The 20,153-nt window shown below is 46.5% G+C and overlaps 1 protein-coding gene across 1 annotated transcript; it reads left to right on the forward strand.

Annotated features, from left to right (window-relative positions):
* Positions 1 to 7,826: 7,826 nt before the first annotated feature.
* LOC123112583 (uncharacterized) lies at positions 7,827 to 16,295 on the forward strand. Its single transcript, XM_044533616.1, has 6 exons — positions 7,827 to 8,061; positions 13,486 to 13,633; positions 13,849 to 13,958; positions 14,392 to 15,267; positions 15,350 to 15,502; positions 15,589 to 16,295. The coding sequence occupies exons 1-6, from the start codon at positions 7,975 to 7,977 to the stop codon at positions 15,961 to 15,963; spliced, it is 1,749 nt and encodes a 582-aa protein (XP_044389551.1). The 5' UTR covers positions 7,827 to 7,974; the 3' UTR covers positions 15,964 to 16,295.
* Positions 16,296 to 20,153: the final 3,858 nt, after the last annotated feature.

Here is a 20,153-nt window from a genome sequence, read left to right on the forward strand (position 1 = left end):
TCTGCTACTTCGTTGCCATTACTCCAACCTTGAGGCTTGTGGAATGCGAGAAAATGGACATAGAACATGTGTTTACCTGAATTTTTTGATTCAACCTGAGATTAATGATTCAATTATTCATGCAGCTCATTTCCCGTATAAAAGCAAGATTTTGAGACGTACTGCGTTTGCATTGCATTAAGCAGTCTCTCTAGTAGATCCCTAAAACTTAAATTTGAGGAGCAAAAGTGATATCTGGGCAAAAGAGCCAACTAGCACATCCCTTAACCCAAAACTTACCCCTTTGCTCTCTCGTGCCAAAAGAGCCAACTAGCACATCCCATAAACCCAAAACTTCCCCTTTGCCCATAGTTTTGCTGCTTTTGGTGGAAGGAACAAGTTCCAGATTTCTTTTTTGAAAGATCCAGCGTCATACTGGCATTTCATTGATAAGCAGGAAGCAATGGAGAAAGATACAAAGGGCGAGGTGCAGGTCCTAGGACCAGTTTTGTTACAACACTATAACCTCGAAAACAAATGTTGGCCTAAACTTTCATGGTTGATCCCAAAAGGGTCGCTCCAGATGAATTGCTCCTGCTTGACGTCAAAGCTCGATGGCATGTTCAATGGCCTTGATGATGTCCTGCGCTGAAGCTGTCTTTCCTTTGAACACACACCTATTCCTTTCTTGCCAGATTTCCCAGCAAGTTAACAGCATGGTGGCGTTGCTGGCCCTTTGTTGTGCTGGCCGGGTATTTGCAGCCATCCGTTGGAGTATGGCAATGGCGCTTTCATCTTGCACCTGTTGCCGTGGGTGCAAGCGCCGACACCCACGTCTTGCGGCTACCTTCTCCCACACCTCCCGGGCTAGTGGGTAGCTCCAGAAGAGGTGGTGCGCTGTCTCCAGGTTGCGTACACAGAGCGGGCAGAAATAGCAGTTCGGCCAACCACACCTTTGTAGCCTGTCACAAGTCCATAGACGGTTTTTCAGTAGGAGCCAGGAGAAGATCTTAATGCATCCAGGAACCTTTGCTTCCCAAATCAACTTGTGCCAATCAGCTAGTAATCTGCCCTGGAATTGCACGGCGTAAGCCGAGCTTGCCGAGTATTGTCCCCTAGCCTCTAGATTCCACCTAATCTGGTCAGTACTCCCTTCTGTTAGCACTGTCGGCGCGATCTTGCGGTGCAGCCTGACAAATTCTGGTAGCAGAGGTTGTAGGTTTCTGTGCCGCAAGTCTTTTATCCAAGTATCATGTGTGAGAGCCTCGCGCACCGTCCTGTTTTTCCGGTTGGAGTGCGAGTAGAGGAGAGGGAAGGAACTGGCCAGGGTGCACGGCCCGCACCAAGGGGAGTGCCAGAAGAGTGCCTTCGCGCCATCTCTGATGGTGACTGTGGTCGCCGCTGTGAAAAGGGCTTTGTCGATGCTGCTGCATGGTGGCTCCATGCCGACCCAGGGCCGCTCAGGGTCCGTCCAGGCTATCCAGAGCCATCGTAATCTAAGGGCGCGGCTGAAACGCTCGAGATCGAGGATCCCCAGTCCTCCATGTGATGTAGGAGTGCACACCGCGGACCAGTTAACCTTGCAGCTACCGCCTGTGATCGCCTCGTCTTGCTTCCAAAGGAACCTACGCCGGCATCTGTTGATCTCCCTGAGTAGCTTCTTTGGCACTTTGAGAACAGTTAGAGCAAAGGTAGGCATAGCGCTGAGGACACATCGGACCAGTACTCGCCTACTAGCTATCGGCAGGAGTTTTCCTTTCCAACCCGCAAGTCGAGCTTTGGTCCTGTCAATGATGAATTGTAGGTTTTCCAGTCGTAGCCTAGCTAGTGTCAGCGGCAAGCCTAAATAAGTGGTCGGGAATTGCCCCTCTGCCCCTCCAAAATTTTGCAACACATACCTTAGGTCTATATTCTCACATCTAATGGGTAAGGCCATTGACTTTGATGGGTTGATGTGTGATCCGGAGGCAGCGCCAAAATCCCGCAGGATTTCCATGAGTGCATCTATCTCTTCCCTCACAGGATTTATGAAGATGACGGCGTCGTCGGCGTATAGACTAATCCTAAGCTTTAGCTCCCGCCCTGGTAGTGGTGCGATGATCTGCTGCGCAGTGCAGCGTGTCGATCGCTAGGATGAAGATGAAGGGCGACAAGGGGTCGCCTTGCCGAAGGCCTCGCCGGTGTCGGATATTTTTTCCTGGTACTCCGTTGAGGAGGAAGGACGACGAGGAGGAGGACAGCAGCAAGGATATCCAATCTCTCCATCGCGCGCTAAAACCCCATTTTTGCAGCATCTCTAGGATGTACTCCCAAGACACATTATCGAAGGCCTTGGGATGTCTAACTTAAGAAGCAGAGCTGGTGTTTTCCGTCTATGTAAGGCCTTGATGCAGTTTTGAACATATAGGAAGCTATCGTGGATGCATTTTGTCCGAAGAAATGCCGACTGTGCTGGTGAGATGAGCGTGTGGATCACGTTGGCCAGCCTGAGGGACATAACTTTGGAGATCAACTTTGCTATGGAATGTATGAGGCTGATTGGCCGGTAGTCGTTAATAGACGCTGCTCCGTCCTTTTTGGGCAGTAATGCAACCACCGCAGTGTTCAGGGCTCTAAAGTAACTACCTACTAGGTTGTAGAACTGGTTGAACGCTGCCATGATATCATTTTTGATTGTTGCCCAGCATGATCTGAAGAAGAGGCCAGAGAAGCCGTCCGGGCCCGGCGCACGATCCGCCGGTGATGCCTTGATAGCATGCCGATTGTGCTGTGCAAGTTTAGGGCGTATTCGGAGTGCAGGGATGGAAAACAATGGAATAGAAAACTTTGTAGGAATATGATTTGCTTGACTAGTGGAAACTTTGAAATGCGAAATAAAGGAACGCAGAATTTTCCTGTGTTCGGCGCGAAGTAGTAGAAGCGAAGGAACGAAGGACAAAGGCTAGTGCATGCAGCCTTCCTTCAACGAGATGAAAATATTTTTTTATTCAGCCAGACATGCGAGCTACCTGAGTCTAGCTTGATTCGCATGCGTGTAAACATTCTTTTATTCGCCTAGCTGACGCCCTGCATCGGGCTTCCGCCCAAACATTGGGTTCCAGTGGATTTTCTGATTCCCGTGAAAAGTACAGGGCAGGTACACTTTCCTATGAAACCAGCAATGAGTGATCCTTTGAACCGAACGCATCATAATTTATTTTTTCAGAGGAAAGCAAAGCCTGCAAAATTTCCTGCATAGTTCCTGCAAACCGAACATAGCCTTAAGGTTTGGAATAGATATTCCAGTTCAAAAAAAAACTTTTCCTTTGCTATCTCTCACAAATTTAAATTTAGTATGTGGCTGCCCAGCGCTGCCCGATGACTGGCAAAACGGGTAGGTGGTCCCTTGTCGGACCCTTGGAAGCCTACGCTAGCGCCGGAGATCCATTGGTGGCCACGATTTGATGGCGCAACCACCAAAAGGGCGACAAGGGCAACCTCTGCACCGCCCAAGGCCAGGTACGTGATGGATTCAGACGCTTCAACTTGCGACGACGACATGCTCGAGGAGATGCTCGAAGTGCCCCCTCTTTTTCATTTAATTGGTTGCATTTGCTTAGTATTGTGATGCATCATTCGATATTGATTGCTAGGCTCTTCCTTTACTTTTGTAGTGAACAAATGAACAATTATGCCCAAGCTCTCATGGATGAATTGGATTCAAGCATCACACACTCAGGCTCTATGACATTGTTGAAAGGGCATGTAGCCCCTAAGTGTGGTTTTGGTAATTAATGACAATCTCTGTGGACTAATGTTTTCACTAAGATATATTTAAAGATATTCTACATAGATGGTGTACATCAAGGATATTAGATGGAATGAAGGATGAAGTCCATATGTATGAAGATATGTTTGCTCTAAGCTTTGGTATTAATTGACAATTCCTATGGAGCATCAAGTGCATTGAATCCTATATGAAGAAATGTTCCATAGTGATGCATGAAGCATGTTGGATTTATGTGGGAAGAATGCCATCAAAACATTCAAAGAAGTCCTCATGGTATCCCACTCTGGATACCCTGTGCACACGGGCCTCCTGACCCCCGTGCGCACGGGGTCGAGTGTCAACTCTCTGGATACCCCGTGTGTGCACAGGTCCCTAACCCCCGGGCACACGGGGCTAGGTTTTGGTACTTGAGGGTCCATATCTAGTGAGGTTTCAAGTTGGTCTTTGGGGATTTACGTTGAAGCCATCAAGATTGATTTTAATGTCTAACCAAATATATTCAAGGTGGAGTTCGTTAGAGGATCTCAAAGATTGACATATGTGGGCTTTTAAGGATCAAGAGCTTGAGAGTATAAACAAATAGAAGAATTCAAGTTATGGTTTAAACACAAGATCATGGTAAGCTCATGTGTTGGGTTTTCGGTTGATCAAGTCTTAAAGCAAGCAACTAGAGTGGAGAATTCATTGTGCCTCTCAAGAGATTATGATGGAGTTTTTTTAGAAGAGCAAATGATGACCAATATGATATTCATAGTGAAACTTGATATGGTCCTGAAAGAGTCTTTGGTGATCTCTTTCTTGAAGCAATGAAGGGAAATGAAGAGTTCATTGTGGCTTTTAAGAAACCGAGATGGGACATGAAGTAAAGATGTTGGTTGACCAAGATGAAGCTCGAAGATTATCTAGATGGTCAACTCTCAAAGCGCAAACATTGTACCACATGGGATCAAGTGATCTAGTGGTATGGTAAGTAATTGTGAATTGTGCTTTGTTACCTAACCCATGCCATGTGTTTCTTATGTCTCTGTGGGTTAGGTGTTTCCCATGGGCTTGCATCAAAAAGGAAAGATCTCAAGTAGCCTATGTATGGATGACATCAAGTGGTGATGGTCATCGGGTTCTAGGAGTCCAAGTGCAAGATGAGAAGCCAGAGGTTATATGCTTTGAAGCTTGCGCTCCACATCATGATAATGCACATGTGAACATGGGCTTAAGTTAAGGCTTCCCTCATTGCAATATGAGGAAGCAATTCGAGTATCTTCACCAAGTGGTTGTGGACAAGAAAGGGATTCCAACTTGAGGCAAGCATTAAAGTCATCATCAAACTCAAGTTGTATTTGCAAGGCAAAGGTATAACTTAGCTAGGTTTTCCTAGTTTTGCCAGTCTCATAGTGCTTTGTGGGAGACCGGATTATAGGTTTGATAGCCGTACTATCAAGAGGGACTTTCGGGCAAGTTGCTTGATCACGTCGCATGTAGAGAGCTCAACGCTTTGCATTACTTGCATCATTATTTCTTGTTGATCTTGGGTGGTTCTCTATGTGAGTACCTTGGTCTTTTCCATAGCTTCAAAACGAGCCCAAGATCATCGAATTTGGAGTATGTATGCCAAAGTTATCACTGTTTTAGTGGCTGCTGCAGGCAGTTCTGGGTACCCCGTGGACACGTTTTTTTACCCCGTGGGCACGGGGTCCTGTGCGCACGGGTGCACGGGCCCCCGTGGGCATGGAGTCTAAACCCCTATGGGCATGGGGTGTCCAGGAACTGCTTGTTGAGCCCCAACGACTAGTTTTGGGTTTTGGCTATTTAAGGGCTCCTTTCTCCCACCGGTTGGGGGGTTGTTCATACACTTACTAATAATCATTTTGAGCATCATACCACCTCTCCAAACCCCTATCCCTCCTCTATGTGAAGGGGGGTTTGTGGATGGATCTTGGAGTCATTTGTTGATTTCCTCCATTGCACCCCATCTCTTCAATCTCCTACTTTCGAGAGTGCAGCTTGTGAGATTGAGAGAGTGAGTTGAGCATTTGTTGCTTGACCTTGCATTGCGTTTGTTGCATTGGTTTGAGCTCCAAGCATCGGTTTTTTTGAGTGAGATCCTGTGAGTTTATTACTCTTGGAGGCTTCCGCCTCCTAGACTGTTTGGTGATATATTGAGAAGTTTGCGAAGAGGCCTAGGTGACCAAGGTCCCTCCAGAAGCTTCCTTTTGTGGTGTGCTCCAGGGAAGGGTGTGAAGTGGACTAGGTGGTCAAGTTCCTCCGGAAGCTTCCGTGTTTGTGGTATGCTCCGAAGAAGATCGTAAAGGTGTGGTGGTCGTCTTTAAGACCAACCCCCGAGTGAATCGAGGCTCATTCGTTGGGGGGACTCGAAAGGGAGAATACGGAGAGTCACTTGGTGACGTCCCGGAGCTTCGGCTTCGGCACAGCTCTAACGGAGATTAGCACTCTCACGAGTGTGAACTTCGGGATAAATCCGCGTCCTCGACCCACTTCTGGTTATCTCATACCCACACCCTTTATTTTCCGCAATTCATACTTGCTCATGATATATCTTGTGCTAGTTGAATTGCTTAGTTGTTCCTATATTTCCATATCTTGTGATATAGTTTGTGCTTGCTAGTCTGCTTAAGTGCCTATCTTGTTTAACATAGGTTTTTGGTGCACTTAGTTGATCCTAGCATATTTAGTATTTGTGCTTGAAAAGTATTTTAATTCCGCATTAGGATAAAGCCAAATCTGTAATAGTTTTAAAACACCTATTCACCCCCCTTTAGTCATACTCTAGATCCTTTCAATTGCGTTGACTTACAAAAGAGAGAAGCCAAAATGATGGACAAGGAGGATGAGGTCGAGGAGATTGACGAGAGAAGTGAAGAGGAGGCCGAGGATGGGTAACTATGAGTGTGTTTGGTTCCTAGGTCTCATCTGGCCAGCAACCACCATACAAATTTCTGGATGTTTGGTAGGTTGCATGTCTAAATGGGCTTGGCCCGAGCGATACAAAACATGTCCATGGAATGGCCCAGATCCAACAGGAATGATTGAGATCGAAAGAGAAGAGATGGCAGCAATAAGCTCTAATGCAACCTACCAAAAAATATGTTGTATACGATATCTCTTGTACACTCGTATCATACAGTTCACCAAACACTCATATTGATCGCAGCTGATCCTTGCATCATCTTAACTAGGCCAGCCTCCCCCCAGGATCCTCCACACAATGCAGGTTGGAGCTATGCAGGCAAACACGCCCTACAAGATCAATGAAGACAAAACTTTTGTGTGAAACTTGACTCAACATCTCTCTACGGTCGGTGCCTACTAAGTAAAGGAGAGATTTTGGACTCACATTGAGGAGTACTACAACAACATTGTGCCCATCCGTTACAACGGCGACGAACCATTTGGTTTGCATCGGTGCTACAATGAGCTTCATGGGCATGATAAGTGGATAAGAAGAAACTTTGAAACCACACAAAAGAGCCAAAGCTCAACAATGATGAAGAATAGGACTTTGTAGAGAATCCATCTACTCCCATGTGTGTCCAGATGGAGGAAAGCATGCAAAGCAAGTCAAGAGAAACGATGGTGTTGGAGCTTACAAGGAAGAGTTGATTGCAATGGAGGATGTGGAAAGGCTTTGGCGGCCGAACGCAAAGAGGAGAAGATGAATTGTTTCAATAAGATGAAGACCATGGAGGAGAAGTGGAAGGCAAAGGCCACAGTCGAGGATAGAAATGTGCTTGCGGATGAGAAACGGCTTGAGATTGAGATGAAAAGGCTCGAAAGAGAGGAGGTGGAGAAGGAGAATTTGCTAACAGTGAGATGCAAAAGCTAGCAATGGCAGCCAGGAGAAGAGGTTGATGAATGAAAGGCTTTTATTTGCAAAAAAATTAAAACGAAAACATACATAAATTTTAAAAATGTCAAAAAAACTAAAACATGAAAAGGAAAAAATGTTTAAAAAACGGACGAGAAAAGTGAAAAAGAAACCGGCACATGGGCCGGCCCATCCCGGGCGCTCTTCACGCTTCCCGGCTATACTTCGCGTAAAGCCCAGAGTTAGGATTTACCGCGAGCTTCTTCCTTCCAGTCGATTCGATCCCGATTGCTCAAAAAGAAAAAAAAAGTCGATTCGATCCCGAATCGCAGGCCGCAGCTCGACCTCGGCGGCAGAGCCCTCGCCCGGGACTCCCGGCTCCGGCCGCATAGGCGACGAAGGTATGGGCGATGGCGAAGCAGGAGGTGGAGGGCGTCCTCCAGGCGAGCGGCCCAGGCAGCAGCGCGCGTCCGCGCTGCCTGCAGCAGTGGCAGTGTCACGTCCCCACCACTGTTGGTGTCGACGGACGACAGACAGGTGGACCCAGGGTCCACCGGTCAGGCTAGCACCGTGCAAGCGTGACTTGAGTGGGTCTGGTTAGGTGTGTGGCGTTGTGTGTTTGGTGTATGGACTACTTAGTCCTGGCTTGTACTCAGATCTGGAAAACAGAAAGGGAAATAGAAAGAAACGTCTGAATCTCTCTCTCGTTCTCTGAACTCTCTCTCGTTCCTCTGTTCCCCATCCTCTTTCCCCTTCAATCTACTAGAAAACTGTGAGATCTCTTCCAAGGGCCTCACAAATGGTATTCAGAGCCTAGATCGCGTCCGTCTGCGCTCTCAATCTCTTGATTGGGCTGTAAAATTCCACCGCGAAGGGTGCGAAAATTTGTTCCACAAATTTTCGCCCAAAATCCCGAGCGAGGTTAGCCCGATTTTGGAGCAAGCCGCAACGGCGCCGTCGAAGCAGCCGCTACCGTCCGCGCAGACCAAACTCGTCCTCGCTGCCATGGGGGAAATTTCCGAGAGTATTCAGTCGACGTTGGCTACCTTACTGACCAAGTTCGAGGCCATGGATCTCAGGATTTCGAACTTGGGCAAGAAAATCGAGGCGACGCAAGAGAACGTCGACGCGATTCGTCATCGTCAGGCGGAGGCAGGCGCTACTCCGACAGGATCAGGTGTCACGGAGCAGGGCGCGACCTCCACCACTCGCCCCGTTCCGCGGCTCGCTAATCTGCAACTGCCGTTGCTGGGGACACCGGCAGAGCATCAGGAAGGGCAGGTATTCACCACAGCACCTCCCTCGCCTGTGGAGCAAGTACCAGGTCGGGATCCACCTCCAGAAATGCGTCAACAAGTCAGGCCAGGGCGGGAGCATGTTCCAGAACCTCGTCGGGAGTTTGCAGCGGCTCGCGATCAGGAATCCTACGTCAAGCCACCCAAGCATCACTTTCCCCGATTTGCGGGTGAGAATCCGAGGTTGTGGTTGGATCAGGCACTGACCTATTTCAACATGTATCGCGTGCCTGAACATCACTGGGTCTCGACAGCAACATTATATCTGGAAGGGCATGCGGCATTGTGGTGGCAGGCGTTCAAACAGCGTCGTCGTTTGTGGCCCTGGGATGATTTTGCAACGGAGATTGCACTGGAGTTTGGCCAAGGGGAGTATGAATCACACATGACCAGAATTTTGCAACTCAAACAGCTGGGTACAGTTACTGAATACAAGACTGAGTTTGAGTCTGCAATGTATAACTTGATCGCATTGGACCCTTCCTTGAACTCGAAATTCTTCATTTCTTAGTTCGTGTTGGGTCTCAAGGATGACATTCGAGCAGCAGTGCGCTTGCAGTCTCCCACTAGTGTAACTCGTGCTGTCTGTTTGGCAAAAATCCAGGAAGAGGAGCTCGATCTGCAACGTCCTAGACAACGGTTCCAGAGACATACACCAATACAGACCGTGCCTTCTGTAATCCAACCTGTTCAGCAAGCAGGCAAGAAAGCAATAGATGATTTTGGTCATGAGAGACAGCTACGAGATTTCAGAAAAGCAAATGGTCTATGCTTCAGGTGTGGAGATAAGTACAACAAGGAACATCAATGTAAGAAGCCTATGCAGCTACTTACTATACAAGTTGGTGAGCATGGTGAAATTTTAACTGAAGATGCAGTGCAAGCTTTGGAATTACTAACTGAACCCACCACATCGGAGTGCTGTCAGATTTCAGCCCATGCTGTTTCAGGAGCCGACAATACATAAACCATCCGCATAAGAGCATTGGTGGGCAACCAAGTCATGTTAGCACTCGTGGACTCGGGCAATAGTCATAGTTTCGTGGATGAAAATTTTGCCAAGCGTGCTTCGTTGGATTTGGTCGCTGTTCCAGCAGTGAAAGTTACAGTTGCAAATGGTCAAACTATGGAATCCAAGTTTCAAACCCCTAATCTGACTTGGTGGGCACAGGGTCACACTTTTGTGACACCAATGAGAGTGCTACAACTGGGGGCCTATGATGTGGTGCTGGGAATGGACTGGCTTAAGTGTCACAGTCCGATGATTTGCGATTGGGAGGGCAAATCATTACAGTTTGCCCATGGTGATACTATCATTTCCCTTCAAGATATGCAGCCTGTTTCTACTATGCAATTGCAAGCTATGTCAGTAGAGCAATTGGACAAAGCTCTGCTTGGCAATGATATTTGGGCTATGGCCATGGTTGATCCTTCTTCAGGTGATGTTGTTTCCACGCCTGGCTCCTATCCAGAAGATCTGACTGCAGTTTTAACAGACTTTCAAGATGTGTTTGAAACTCCAAGTGGCCTGCCTCCACATAGAGTATATGATCATGCAATCACGTTGGAAGTGGGTCATAACCCTCCAAACTCTCGTCCTTACCGATACTCGCCACAACAAAAGGACGAGATTGAATGACAAGTGGCAGAGATGATCAAGGCAGGGATTGTGAAACCTAGTATAAGCCCGTATGCATCACCAGTACTTCTGGTTAAGAAAAAAGACGGCAGCTGGCGTTTTTGCGTGGATTACCGCAAACTCAACGCCATCACTGTGAAGAACAAATTCCCTCTGCCCATGGTCGACGAATTACTCGATGAACTGGCAGGATCAAAATTTTTCTCCAAGCTGGACCTCAGGGCAGGTTATCACCAAATCCGTATGCATGAACCAGATGAGGAGAAGACTGCATTCAAGACACATTCAGGACACTTTCAATTTCGTGTTATGCCATTTGGGGTGACCAATGGACCACCAACATTTCAGTGCTTAATGAATAGCATCTTTGCCCCAACTAATCGCAAGTATGTCATCACATTTTTGGACGACATTCTAGTTTTCAGTACCACTTGGGAGGAACATCTGGAGCATCTTCGCTCGGTACTACAGACCTTGCGCGAGCATCAGTTGTTTGTGAAGCTTTCCAAATGCTCTTTTGCTCAGAATGAAATCCAATATTTGGGTCATGTGATTTCTTCTGAAGGTGTGGCTACAGACCCAGAGAAGACTATGGCGATGGAACATTGGCCTCAACCTACCAACGCTACTGAATTGCGTGGGTTCCTTGGGTTGACTGGGTACTACCGCAAATTTGTCCGAAATTATGCTAGTATGGCCAAGCCTTTGACTCAATTGCTGACCAAGAAAGGTTTTGTTTGGACAGAGCAAGCAACTGTAGCTTTTCAAACATTGAAAACAGCTATGACTAGTACCCCTGTATTGGCTCTACCGGATTTCAGTCAACCTTTTACAGTCGAGACTGATGCTTCTGCCACAGGAATTGGAGCCATACTCTCACAGAATAACCATCCTATTGCTTATCTAAGCAGGGCTTTGGGTGTGGCCAATCAAAAGTTGTCTGTCTATGAGAAAGAATTCTTGGCTGTCATTATGGCCATTGATAAGTGGCGCCCGTACCTTCAGAGGGGTCCCTTCACTATCATTACAGACCACCGAAGCCTATGTCATTTACAGGATCAACAACTCATTACTGATCTTCAGCGCAAGGCCATGGCTAAGATGGCGGGCCTTCAATTTCAGTTTAAATACCGCAAAGGCTCGGAGAACAACGCCGCAGATGCATTATCTCGTGTGGGTCATTTGTACACAATCACAGCAGTCTCGACTTGCCAACCAATGTGGATGCAGGAGGTTATGAATTCCTATCAAACTGATCAATCAGCTCTGGATCGATTAGCTCCTCTGGCAGTTCATAGTCCGGATGAACACGGTTATTCACTTGATCAAGGACTGATTAAATATCAAGGACGTCTGTGGATTGGTAATAATTCTGCGCTGCAAACAAAACTAATCAGTGCTCTGCATTCAAGCGCTGTCGGGGGTCATTCAGGCGTCAGGGCCACTTATTACCGTGTGTCCAAATTATTCCGATGGTCTGGCATGAAACAACAAGTTTATGACTGGGTGAAGCAGTGTCAAGTTTGTCAGCAAGCAAAACACGAGCGAACACATCCAGGTGGGTTGCTGCAGCCTTTGCCAGTGCCTACGCGCCCTTGGAAGGACATTACCATGGATTTCATAGATGGGCTTCCGAAATCAGAAGGATTTGAAGTAATCCTAGTGGTGGTCGATTGACTCACTAAATACGCTCACTTTTTTCCTCTGAAACACCCCTATACAGCTCAGTCCGTAGCCACAGTTTTCATTGATAATGTAGTTCGCCTTCATGGAGTTCCGGCATCGATTGTTTCCGACCGAGATAAGGTGTTTACCAGTTTTTTTTGGAGGAAGCTCTTCAAGGAGATAGGCATGAAGTTATGCTACTCTACTGCCTATCATCCTCAAACGGACGGGCAATCAGAGCGTGTTAACCAGTGTTTAGAACAGTATCTACGTTGTGCCGTTCATGACAGCCCGGCAAGGTGGAAACGCTGGTTACCAATGGCAGAGTTTTGGTACAATTCCTCTTATCACACATCACTTGGCAACACTCCTTTTAAGGCTTTATATGGCATTGATCCTAATTTTGGTACTATGCCGATTGACACGGGAGAATTACCTACTTCCCTGGCAGAGCTAGCAGCAGATTGTGAAGATTTTTTGGCTCTGTTACGTGACCATCTCCTGCGTGCTCAGCAGAGAATCAAGTCACAGGCTGATAAGCATCGTACGGATAGGGAATTTGTTGTTGGTGAGGAAGTTCTGCTCAAACTCCAACCATATGCACAATCTTCGCTGGTCAACCGCCCCTGCCACAAGCTTGCATTAAAGTTCTTTGGTCCATTTCGTGTCACTGAAAGAATTGGTGTTGCTGCTTATCGTTTGGATCTTTCGGCTGCCAGTCTCATACATCCTGTTTTTCATGTTTCCCAATTGAAGCCATTTACTGCAAACTACTCTCCAGTGTTTGCAGACTTGCCTGAGCCACCAGATTTGTCGGCTGTTACATTGCAGCCTGAGGCGATTCTTGAACGACGGATGGTAAAGAAAGGTAACTCAGCAATTCCTCAGATCAAAGTCCAGTGGCACGGCATTGCTGCAGATCATGCAACCTGGGAAGATTATTATGTTCTTCGGGCGCGTTTTCCGGAGGCTTCAATCTGGGAGGAGCCTGCATCTCAAGGGGGGGAAAGTGTCACGTCCCCACCACTGTTGGTGTCGACGGACGACAGACAGGTGGACCCAGGGTCCACCGGTCAGGCTAGCACCGTGCAAGTGTGACTTGAGTGGGTCTGGTTAGGTGTGTGGCGTTGTGTGTTTGGTGTATGGACTACTTAGTCCTGGCTTGTACTCAGATCTGGAAAACAGAAAGGGAAATAGAAAGAAACGTCTGAATCTCTCTCTCGTTCTCTGAACTCTCTCTCGTTCCTCTGTTCCCCATCCTCTTTCCCCTTCAATCTACTAGAAAACTGTGAGATCTCTTCCAAAGGCCTCACAGGCAGGTGGCGGCCGCAAGCGCCAGCGAGGCGGTGACTCCGGCGCGACGACTTCGCTGGGCCTGGGCGGCCGCTCCGGCGACGCAGAGACTCCAGCAGGCCTCGGCGCGAGCTCGGTGGCGTCGGCGCTAGCAGGCGGAACACGGATAGGTTGGGTACCGCTACCGCCTGCTCGGCTGCCCGTTGCTCAATTTTGTTCTGTTTCGTTTTTTTCTTCATATTATATCATATATGTTTCTTTGTGATGCTCATTATATTCGTGTATACGAAAATTTGCAACAACATCTGCGGCTTGCCTATGCTTCGAAAATTCGTAGGACCGCCGCTGATATGCCCCTTCGCTCACAGTGGTGTGTTTGCTGCAGATGGATCGATTTCTTCATCACTAGATAAAAGAAGCAGCTCAACCTGCCGGCCGGATGATAATTCTCACTGTGGCAACAAAATAACATATTCAGTACCAGACATTCCGGAGGTATGTTCCCATAATGAAGGACTTGTATTGCAAGTGAAAAATATCAGCAGAATGGCTAAATCAAAATTTGGGAACATATCTTTCACTGCTGCAAGCTTTGCTTTGTTCTGCTGCAGCTAACCCTCCAGCAGAAAATTGGTCCACGGGTAGATCCGCCATGGTCTTGATACGTACTAGACTTCCTATAACTCTTTTCAGCTGTGTCATTTGTTTTATTTGCCGCGATTGCTCGTCTTCCTTCTGTTTATGCCTACAAGAACCAGTTGCAGATTGTCCTTAGCCTGGGTCAATTTTAGATTATCCCCTCCTTTCCCCGCTTAAATCCAACATTTACAAATCTAGCATTGTACATTATTGTTCCGTATTATGAGTAGTTCCTTGGTACATTTTCACTGAAATTCTAATGATGATATTTTTCTACTTTTGCATGCAGGACATCTGGCGTCATATACATTTCCTACTGCCAATGCAAGATGCTGCCCGTGCTGCCTGTGTGTCTCACTCCTTTCTATGCTCCTGGAGATGCTATCCCAATCTTATCTTCACGGAAGAAACAATGTGCTCCAAAGAAAATTTACGTAAGAGAACAGTGGGATCAAATGGTATACAAGACTACAACAACAATATCCACCACGTTTTAACAAACCACTCAGGCGCTGGCGTGAGGAAATTCAGGCTTGAATATCATGTTCCTTATGATGCAAAATCATATCACCGTCTCAGTAGTTGGCTTCAGATCGCTGTCACACCAAGTATTGAAGAGCTCAACCTTGTAGTATGGCCGAAAGAGACAACATTTATTTCGCAAAAAAGAAAGAAAAAGGCAACGTTTAACTTTCCAATCACACTTCTGTCTGACATGTGTAAAGGCTCAATTCAGCATCTTCACCTTGCCAATGTGGACCTGCATCCAACATTTCAACTTGGTTTGAGAACCCTGAAATCGCTGCATCTGCATGGCGTGAATATTACGGGGGACGAGTTAGGGTGCCTTCTATCTAATTCCTTTGCTTTGGCACACTTGAGACTTCAATATTGTCATGACCTCATTCGCCTGGAGATACCTTGTCTGCTGCAGCGGCTTAGGTTCCTGGAGGTGCTTGAATGTAGCCTTCAGGTGTTAGAGATCAATGCCCCAAATATCTCGAGATCCCGCTTACTAGATTTTAATGTGAAACTCTCGCTTGGAAAGTCGCGGAAGATGAAGTACCTGATGTTGAACAATAGCTGTGTCATCAGTTATGCTATTGACAACCTTCCTTCCTGCGCGCCGAAAGTTGAGACTCTTACCATACATTCTAGTTATGAGGTATTCTCTCACAATTAAGTTGGTAAGTGATACAAGAGTAGCCATATCTTGGAAATAATTAACCTGAGCCATCTTTATGCAGATTATTAATGCACCAGTGGCATCTGGCAGATTTTGCCACCTCAAGATCTTGATTATTTATTTTTTTGGATTCCATTCTCATCGGGACTATGATTATTTATCCTTGGTTTCTTTTTTTGACGCTTCTCCTTTGTTGGAGAAGTTTGTCTTGTTTGTAAGTCACTGTTCACCCTTCAAAGATTATCTATTTGCCATGTTTGAATCATGAATTTAAATGTTTTGTTGGCCTTTGATCTTCAGGTATCGCCAGTGCAGTCCAAGTATGACTGGTTTGAGGGAGATCCCACATCTCTGAGACAAATGTCAGAACACCGCCATCGCAACCTCAAGAGTGTGAAGATCAGTAGTTTCTGCCCCCAAAAAAGCATGGTTGAGCTAGCACGTCATATTCTTGAGAATGCAACATCACTTGAGTGCCTTACATTGGACACCACTCCTGCTAGCTACCGGTGTTCTGGTGATATACTGGACAGACAATGCCCTCCACTGGAAACTGAATGTATAAGGGATGCACATAAATCACTCTTGGCTGTGAGAACATACATCGACGGGAAAGTTCCCTCTACAGTCAAGTTAAACCTAATAGGGCCTTGCACCCGGTGTTATGCCCTGTGAAATTCAGACGTCAAATCATCGTGCTTATCCTATTTTAAATTATGCAAGTTTAGCTGTGTTGTGCTTTGCCTTTTAAGTTCGTATATATAGCTGTCTAGTGTTTGGGGGTCTGTGATAGTACTCCCTCCGTTCGGAATTACTTGTCGCAGAAATGGATGTATGTAGACGTATTTTAGTTCTAGATACATCCATTTCTGAGACAAGTAATTCCGAACGGAGGGAGTAGTTTCTTTTGACTTATCAACAGACAATCCAGTTTATGTAATATTACTGTATTCACAGGCCAGCATATTGTTGCGGATCGAGTTTATATATTTTTTGGCTTGCAGTCATGCCGAACAGTTGTACTCCCTCCGTTCCAAATTACTCGTCGCTAAAATGGATGTATCTAGAACTAAAATACATCTAGATACATCCATACGTGAGACAAGTAATTCGGAACTGAGGGAGTATGAGATAATGTAAACTAAATTGTGATGAAGAAACTCTGGCAAATGCTGAACTGTTCAACGATGTTGAATCGGCAGCGTCCATGTGCTCTTGGTGGGATGAGCTCACCTGCCCCTTTGACCCCAATTCTGTGTCTGCGGCTCTACACTTGCTGGAACCTTTGGAAGGAACGGAACAGAAGAGTCTTCGATTCAATCTCTACAGATGAAACTGGCGTTGTGCATCTTATCAAGCAAGACCTCCAGCCTATCTCTCTGACCGTGAGAATGGTCCACCCCCCGAACCTGATTAATTGCCTTTGTTTTATTTCCTTTTGCGGGCTACAATTAGCATCAGCCTTCTCGGGTACCCAGTTTGGAGCTCTGGGGTGAAAACCCAAGGTATGAACAGAGTTGGTTTACCTGGCAATGGCGATGTTTTTGTGTTGTGACGTGTTGAAGGCATTGCTCAGATAGCTCCGACTTATTCTTTAGCGTGAAAACCTAGAACCTGACCTTTGGTGATTGGATCCGGTAACGGTGACGCTTGAGCATCATTCCCTTTTTGAAGGCGTTGGTGTTGGAAAATATTTGGATATGGTCGTTGTTTTAGTTTATCGATCGTTGCATTGATCGCTTTGATTTTTCCTTTTTTCTTTTTCTTCGCTTAGGCAAAACTTTGGTCTCATATGACTTTGTCATTTGCCAGCGTGTTTATTTGTGTTTTGACGTTGGCTATGTGAATCCTACCTATATAGAGGTGCGTGTGTACTTATTGTATTTGTATTCCCTTGATGTTTCATTTTAAGTGCTCCTCCTTAGTAGATAGGCTGAACACCACCAATTCCTAAATAAAAAGAATACTCCGGTTATCCGTTTCAATCTTCTAGCAACGTGGAAAAAAAATAGTGACCTGGTTTATATTGACAAATAATATTGTTTACTTGTGGTGCAATTTGCTGCACACGGAATCTTAGGAGAATATCACATGAAACCAGCATTCGGTGGAAACTGATGAAAACCACGCGAAAACCATGTTTTAAAGTTCTGAAAAAATCTCAATAAATTACATGATGTTAAGATGGTGATATTCTACTGCCATGCAAAATTTCAAGCTTAAACACATTACAAGATGGGAGCTATGAAGAAAAAAAAAATCAGGGAAAGCATTGAATAGTGCTGAAAAGCAACGTAACTATTTATTGTTGAATTTGTCTTTTTTATAGTTCATATCTCATAATGTGTTTTAACTTGAAATTTCACATTACAATAGAAACATCCTCTTAACATCCCATATTTTTTTTCAGATTGTTTTGACACTTACAAACATGGTTTCCACGAAGTTTTTTTTTTTGAATGTTCGTTTCCAATGATATTCAAACTCCCCACGAGCCAACGGAGTAGAAGACATAATTGCTTTCTTCTGGTTTAATTTGTCACAGTCTAGTAATGCACCTTTCTGAATCAGAACAAACCAATCGTCAAATCCATCTATCATCACATGCATAACCAGTGACGGAGCTACAGTGGTAATTTTGGGCAGGCCGGTACAAAGGGAGCCCACTATGTTTTTCAAAATGTCCTAGTCTAATCTCAAGCCTCCACTGTCTTTTCTCTGAGCTGGGCGGGCCATGGCCCATCCAGTCTTACTGTAGCTCCGTCAATGGGCATAATCATAAAAAACATCATTAAAAAGGTACGGTTATTATAACAATATAAAGTTGATGATTCCCGTGAAGAATTTGATTGCCGGATCGGGCTAATTCCATACGAATCAGTATGGAGAAGCATGTGGCCGTCACTCCTACAATGGCACCAACGATGAAATAGAGTCCCAATATACTTATGGTTAGTAGAAAAGATCCGTGGAACTACATTTGTCATTTGCTTTTTGTTTGGTGAAATGGAGCAACATCCGCTAGGCTACTGAAGACTCCCTCCAGGCCCCCGCGTCGCTCCCTCCCCTTGGCAACATGGGAGGCGGTGGCGCCTCCAGCCCTCTAGTCCTCTCCCCACGCTCCTCCCTCGCCGCCGTCAGCGCTCTCCTCAGAGCAAAGCCTGGGCGGAGCCGGGATCTGTTTTGCTCGCCTCGGTTGGTGACCCGTGTGTGGATCAGGGAGTCCGTGGCAGGGTTTAGAGGTCGGCGTGGCATCCTCGCATTGACGCGTGCGGTGGTGCGGCCGAAGATGCATCGGGGCATTTGTGCAGCGGCGGAGGTTGCCGGTGCGCGAGCTCGCTGGTCCAGGTCGAGGCGGCTCCCGATATGCTTGCTCCGGCGCTTAGCATATTGATCGTTCAGTCTATTGCTATTGATTTCTTCATGTCAAATATATATTCCTTCGACTATGAGATTATGCAACCCCCCGACACCGGAGGAGTACCTTGTGTGCTATCAAACATCACAACATAACTGGGTGATCATAAAGATGCTCTACAGGTATCTCCGAAGGTGTTTATTGAGTTGACATAGATCGAGATTAGGATTTGTCGCTCCAAGTATCGGAGAGGTATCTCTAGGCCCTCTCGGTAATACACGTCATAAGCTTGCAAGCAAATGAGAGTCACAAGGTGATGTATTACGGAACGAGTAAAGAGACTTGCCGGTAATGAGATTAAACTAGGTATGAAGATATCGACGATCGAATCTCGGGCAAGTAACATACCGACATACAAAGGGAATTACGTATGTTGTCGTAACGGTTCGACTGATAAGGATATTCGTAGAATATGTAGGAGGCAATACGGGCATCCATGTTCCTTTATTGGTTATTGACTAGAGAGGTGTCTCGGTCATGTCTACATAGTTCTCGAACAGTAGGGTTGCACGCTTAACGTTCGTTGACGATATAGTGTTATATGAGTTATATGTTTTGGTGACCGAATGTTGTTCGGAGTCCCGGATGAGATCACAGACATGACGAGGAGTCTTGAAATGGTCGAGAGGTAAAGATTGATATATAGGACGATGGTATTTGGACACCGGAAGTGTTTTTACCGGGAAGGAATCGGGTCACCGGAAGGGGTTCCGGGCACTCCCCGGTAAGTTATGGGCCTTATGGGCCAAAGGAGGGGACAGAACAGCCCACAAGGGGGCTGGTGCGCCCCTCCCTTGTTTGCCCAGCCATAGGGAAGGAAAAGGGGGAGGGCTCCCGCCTTTCCCTCTCATGGGAGAAAGGAAGGGGGGGGGGCAGCCTTCCCTACCTTTCCCCGCACTACAAATAAGGAAAGAGGGGCACAACTTGGGAGGGACCCCAAGTAGGATTCCTCCTACTTGGGCGCCTCCTTTGGCTGCTCCTCCCTCCCTCCCACCTATATATATGTGGGAGGGGGGCACCTAGCACACAACAGATAATTGCCTAGCCGTGTGCGGCGCCCCCTCCGCCGTTTATACCCCCAGTCATATTTTCGTAGTGCTTAGGCGAAGTCCTGCAAAGATAACTTCACCATCACCATCACCACGCCGTCGTGCTGCCGTAACTCATCCACTGCCTCGCTGTCTTGCTTGATCAAGAATGCGCGGACGTCAACGAGCTGAACGTATGCTGAACACGAGGTGTCATACGTTTGGTACTCGATCGGTTGGATCGCGAAGAAAGTTCGACTACATCAACCGCGTTGTCAAACGCTTCCGCTTATGGTCTACGAGGGCACGTAGACATACTCCCCCTCGTTGCTATGCATCTCCATGGATAGATCATTGCGTGTGCGTAGATTTTTTTGTTTTTCCATGCAACGTTCCCCAAAAGTGGTATCCGAGCCAGG

This window comes from Triticum aestivum, chromosome 5B (genome assembly GCF_018294505.1).
Source record: "Triticum aestivum cultivar Chinese Spring chromosome 5B, IWGSC CS RefSeq v2.1, whole genome shotgun sequence".
In the NCBI taxonomy this organism is placed as follows: Eukaryota; Viridiplantae; Streptophyta; class Magnoliopsida; order Poales; family Poaceae; genus Triticum; species Triticum aestivum.

Bases quoted from the DNA above. Each gene is read 5' to 3' on its own strand.
- LOC123112583 (XM_044533616.1), top strand. From the start codon at position 7,975: ATGGGCGATGGCGAAGCAGGAGGTGGAGGGCGTCCTCCAGGCGAGCGG. The intron at 8,062-13,485 runs GCAGTGTCACGT...AAGGCCTCACAG, and splicing joins CCGCGCTGCCTGCAGCAGTG to GCAGGTGGCGGCCGCAAGCG. The intron at 13,634-13,848 runs GTTGGGTACCGC...TGTTTGCTGCAG, and splicing joins AGCAGGCGGAACACGGATAG to ATGGATCGATTTCTTCATCA.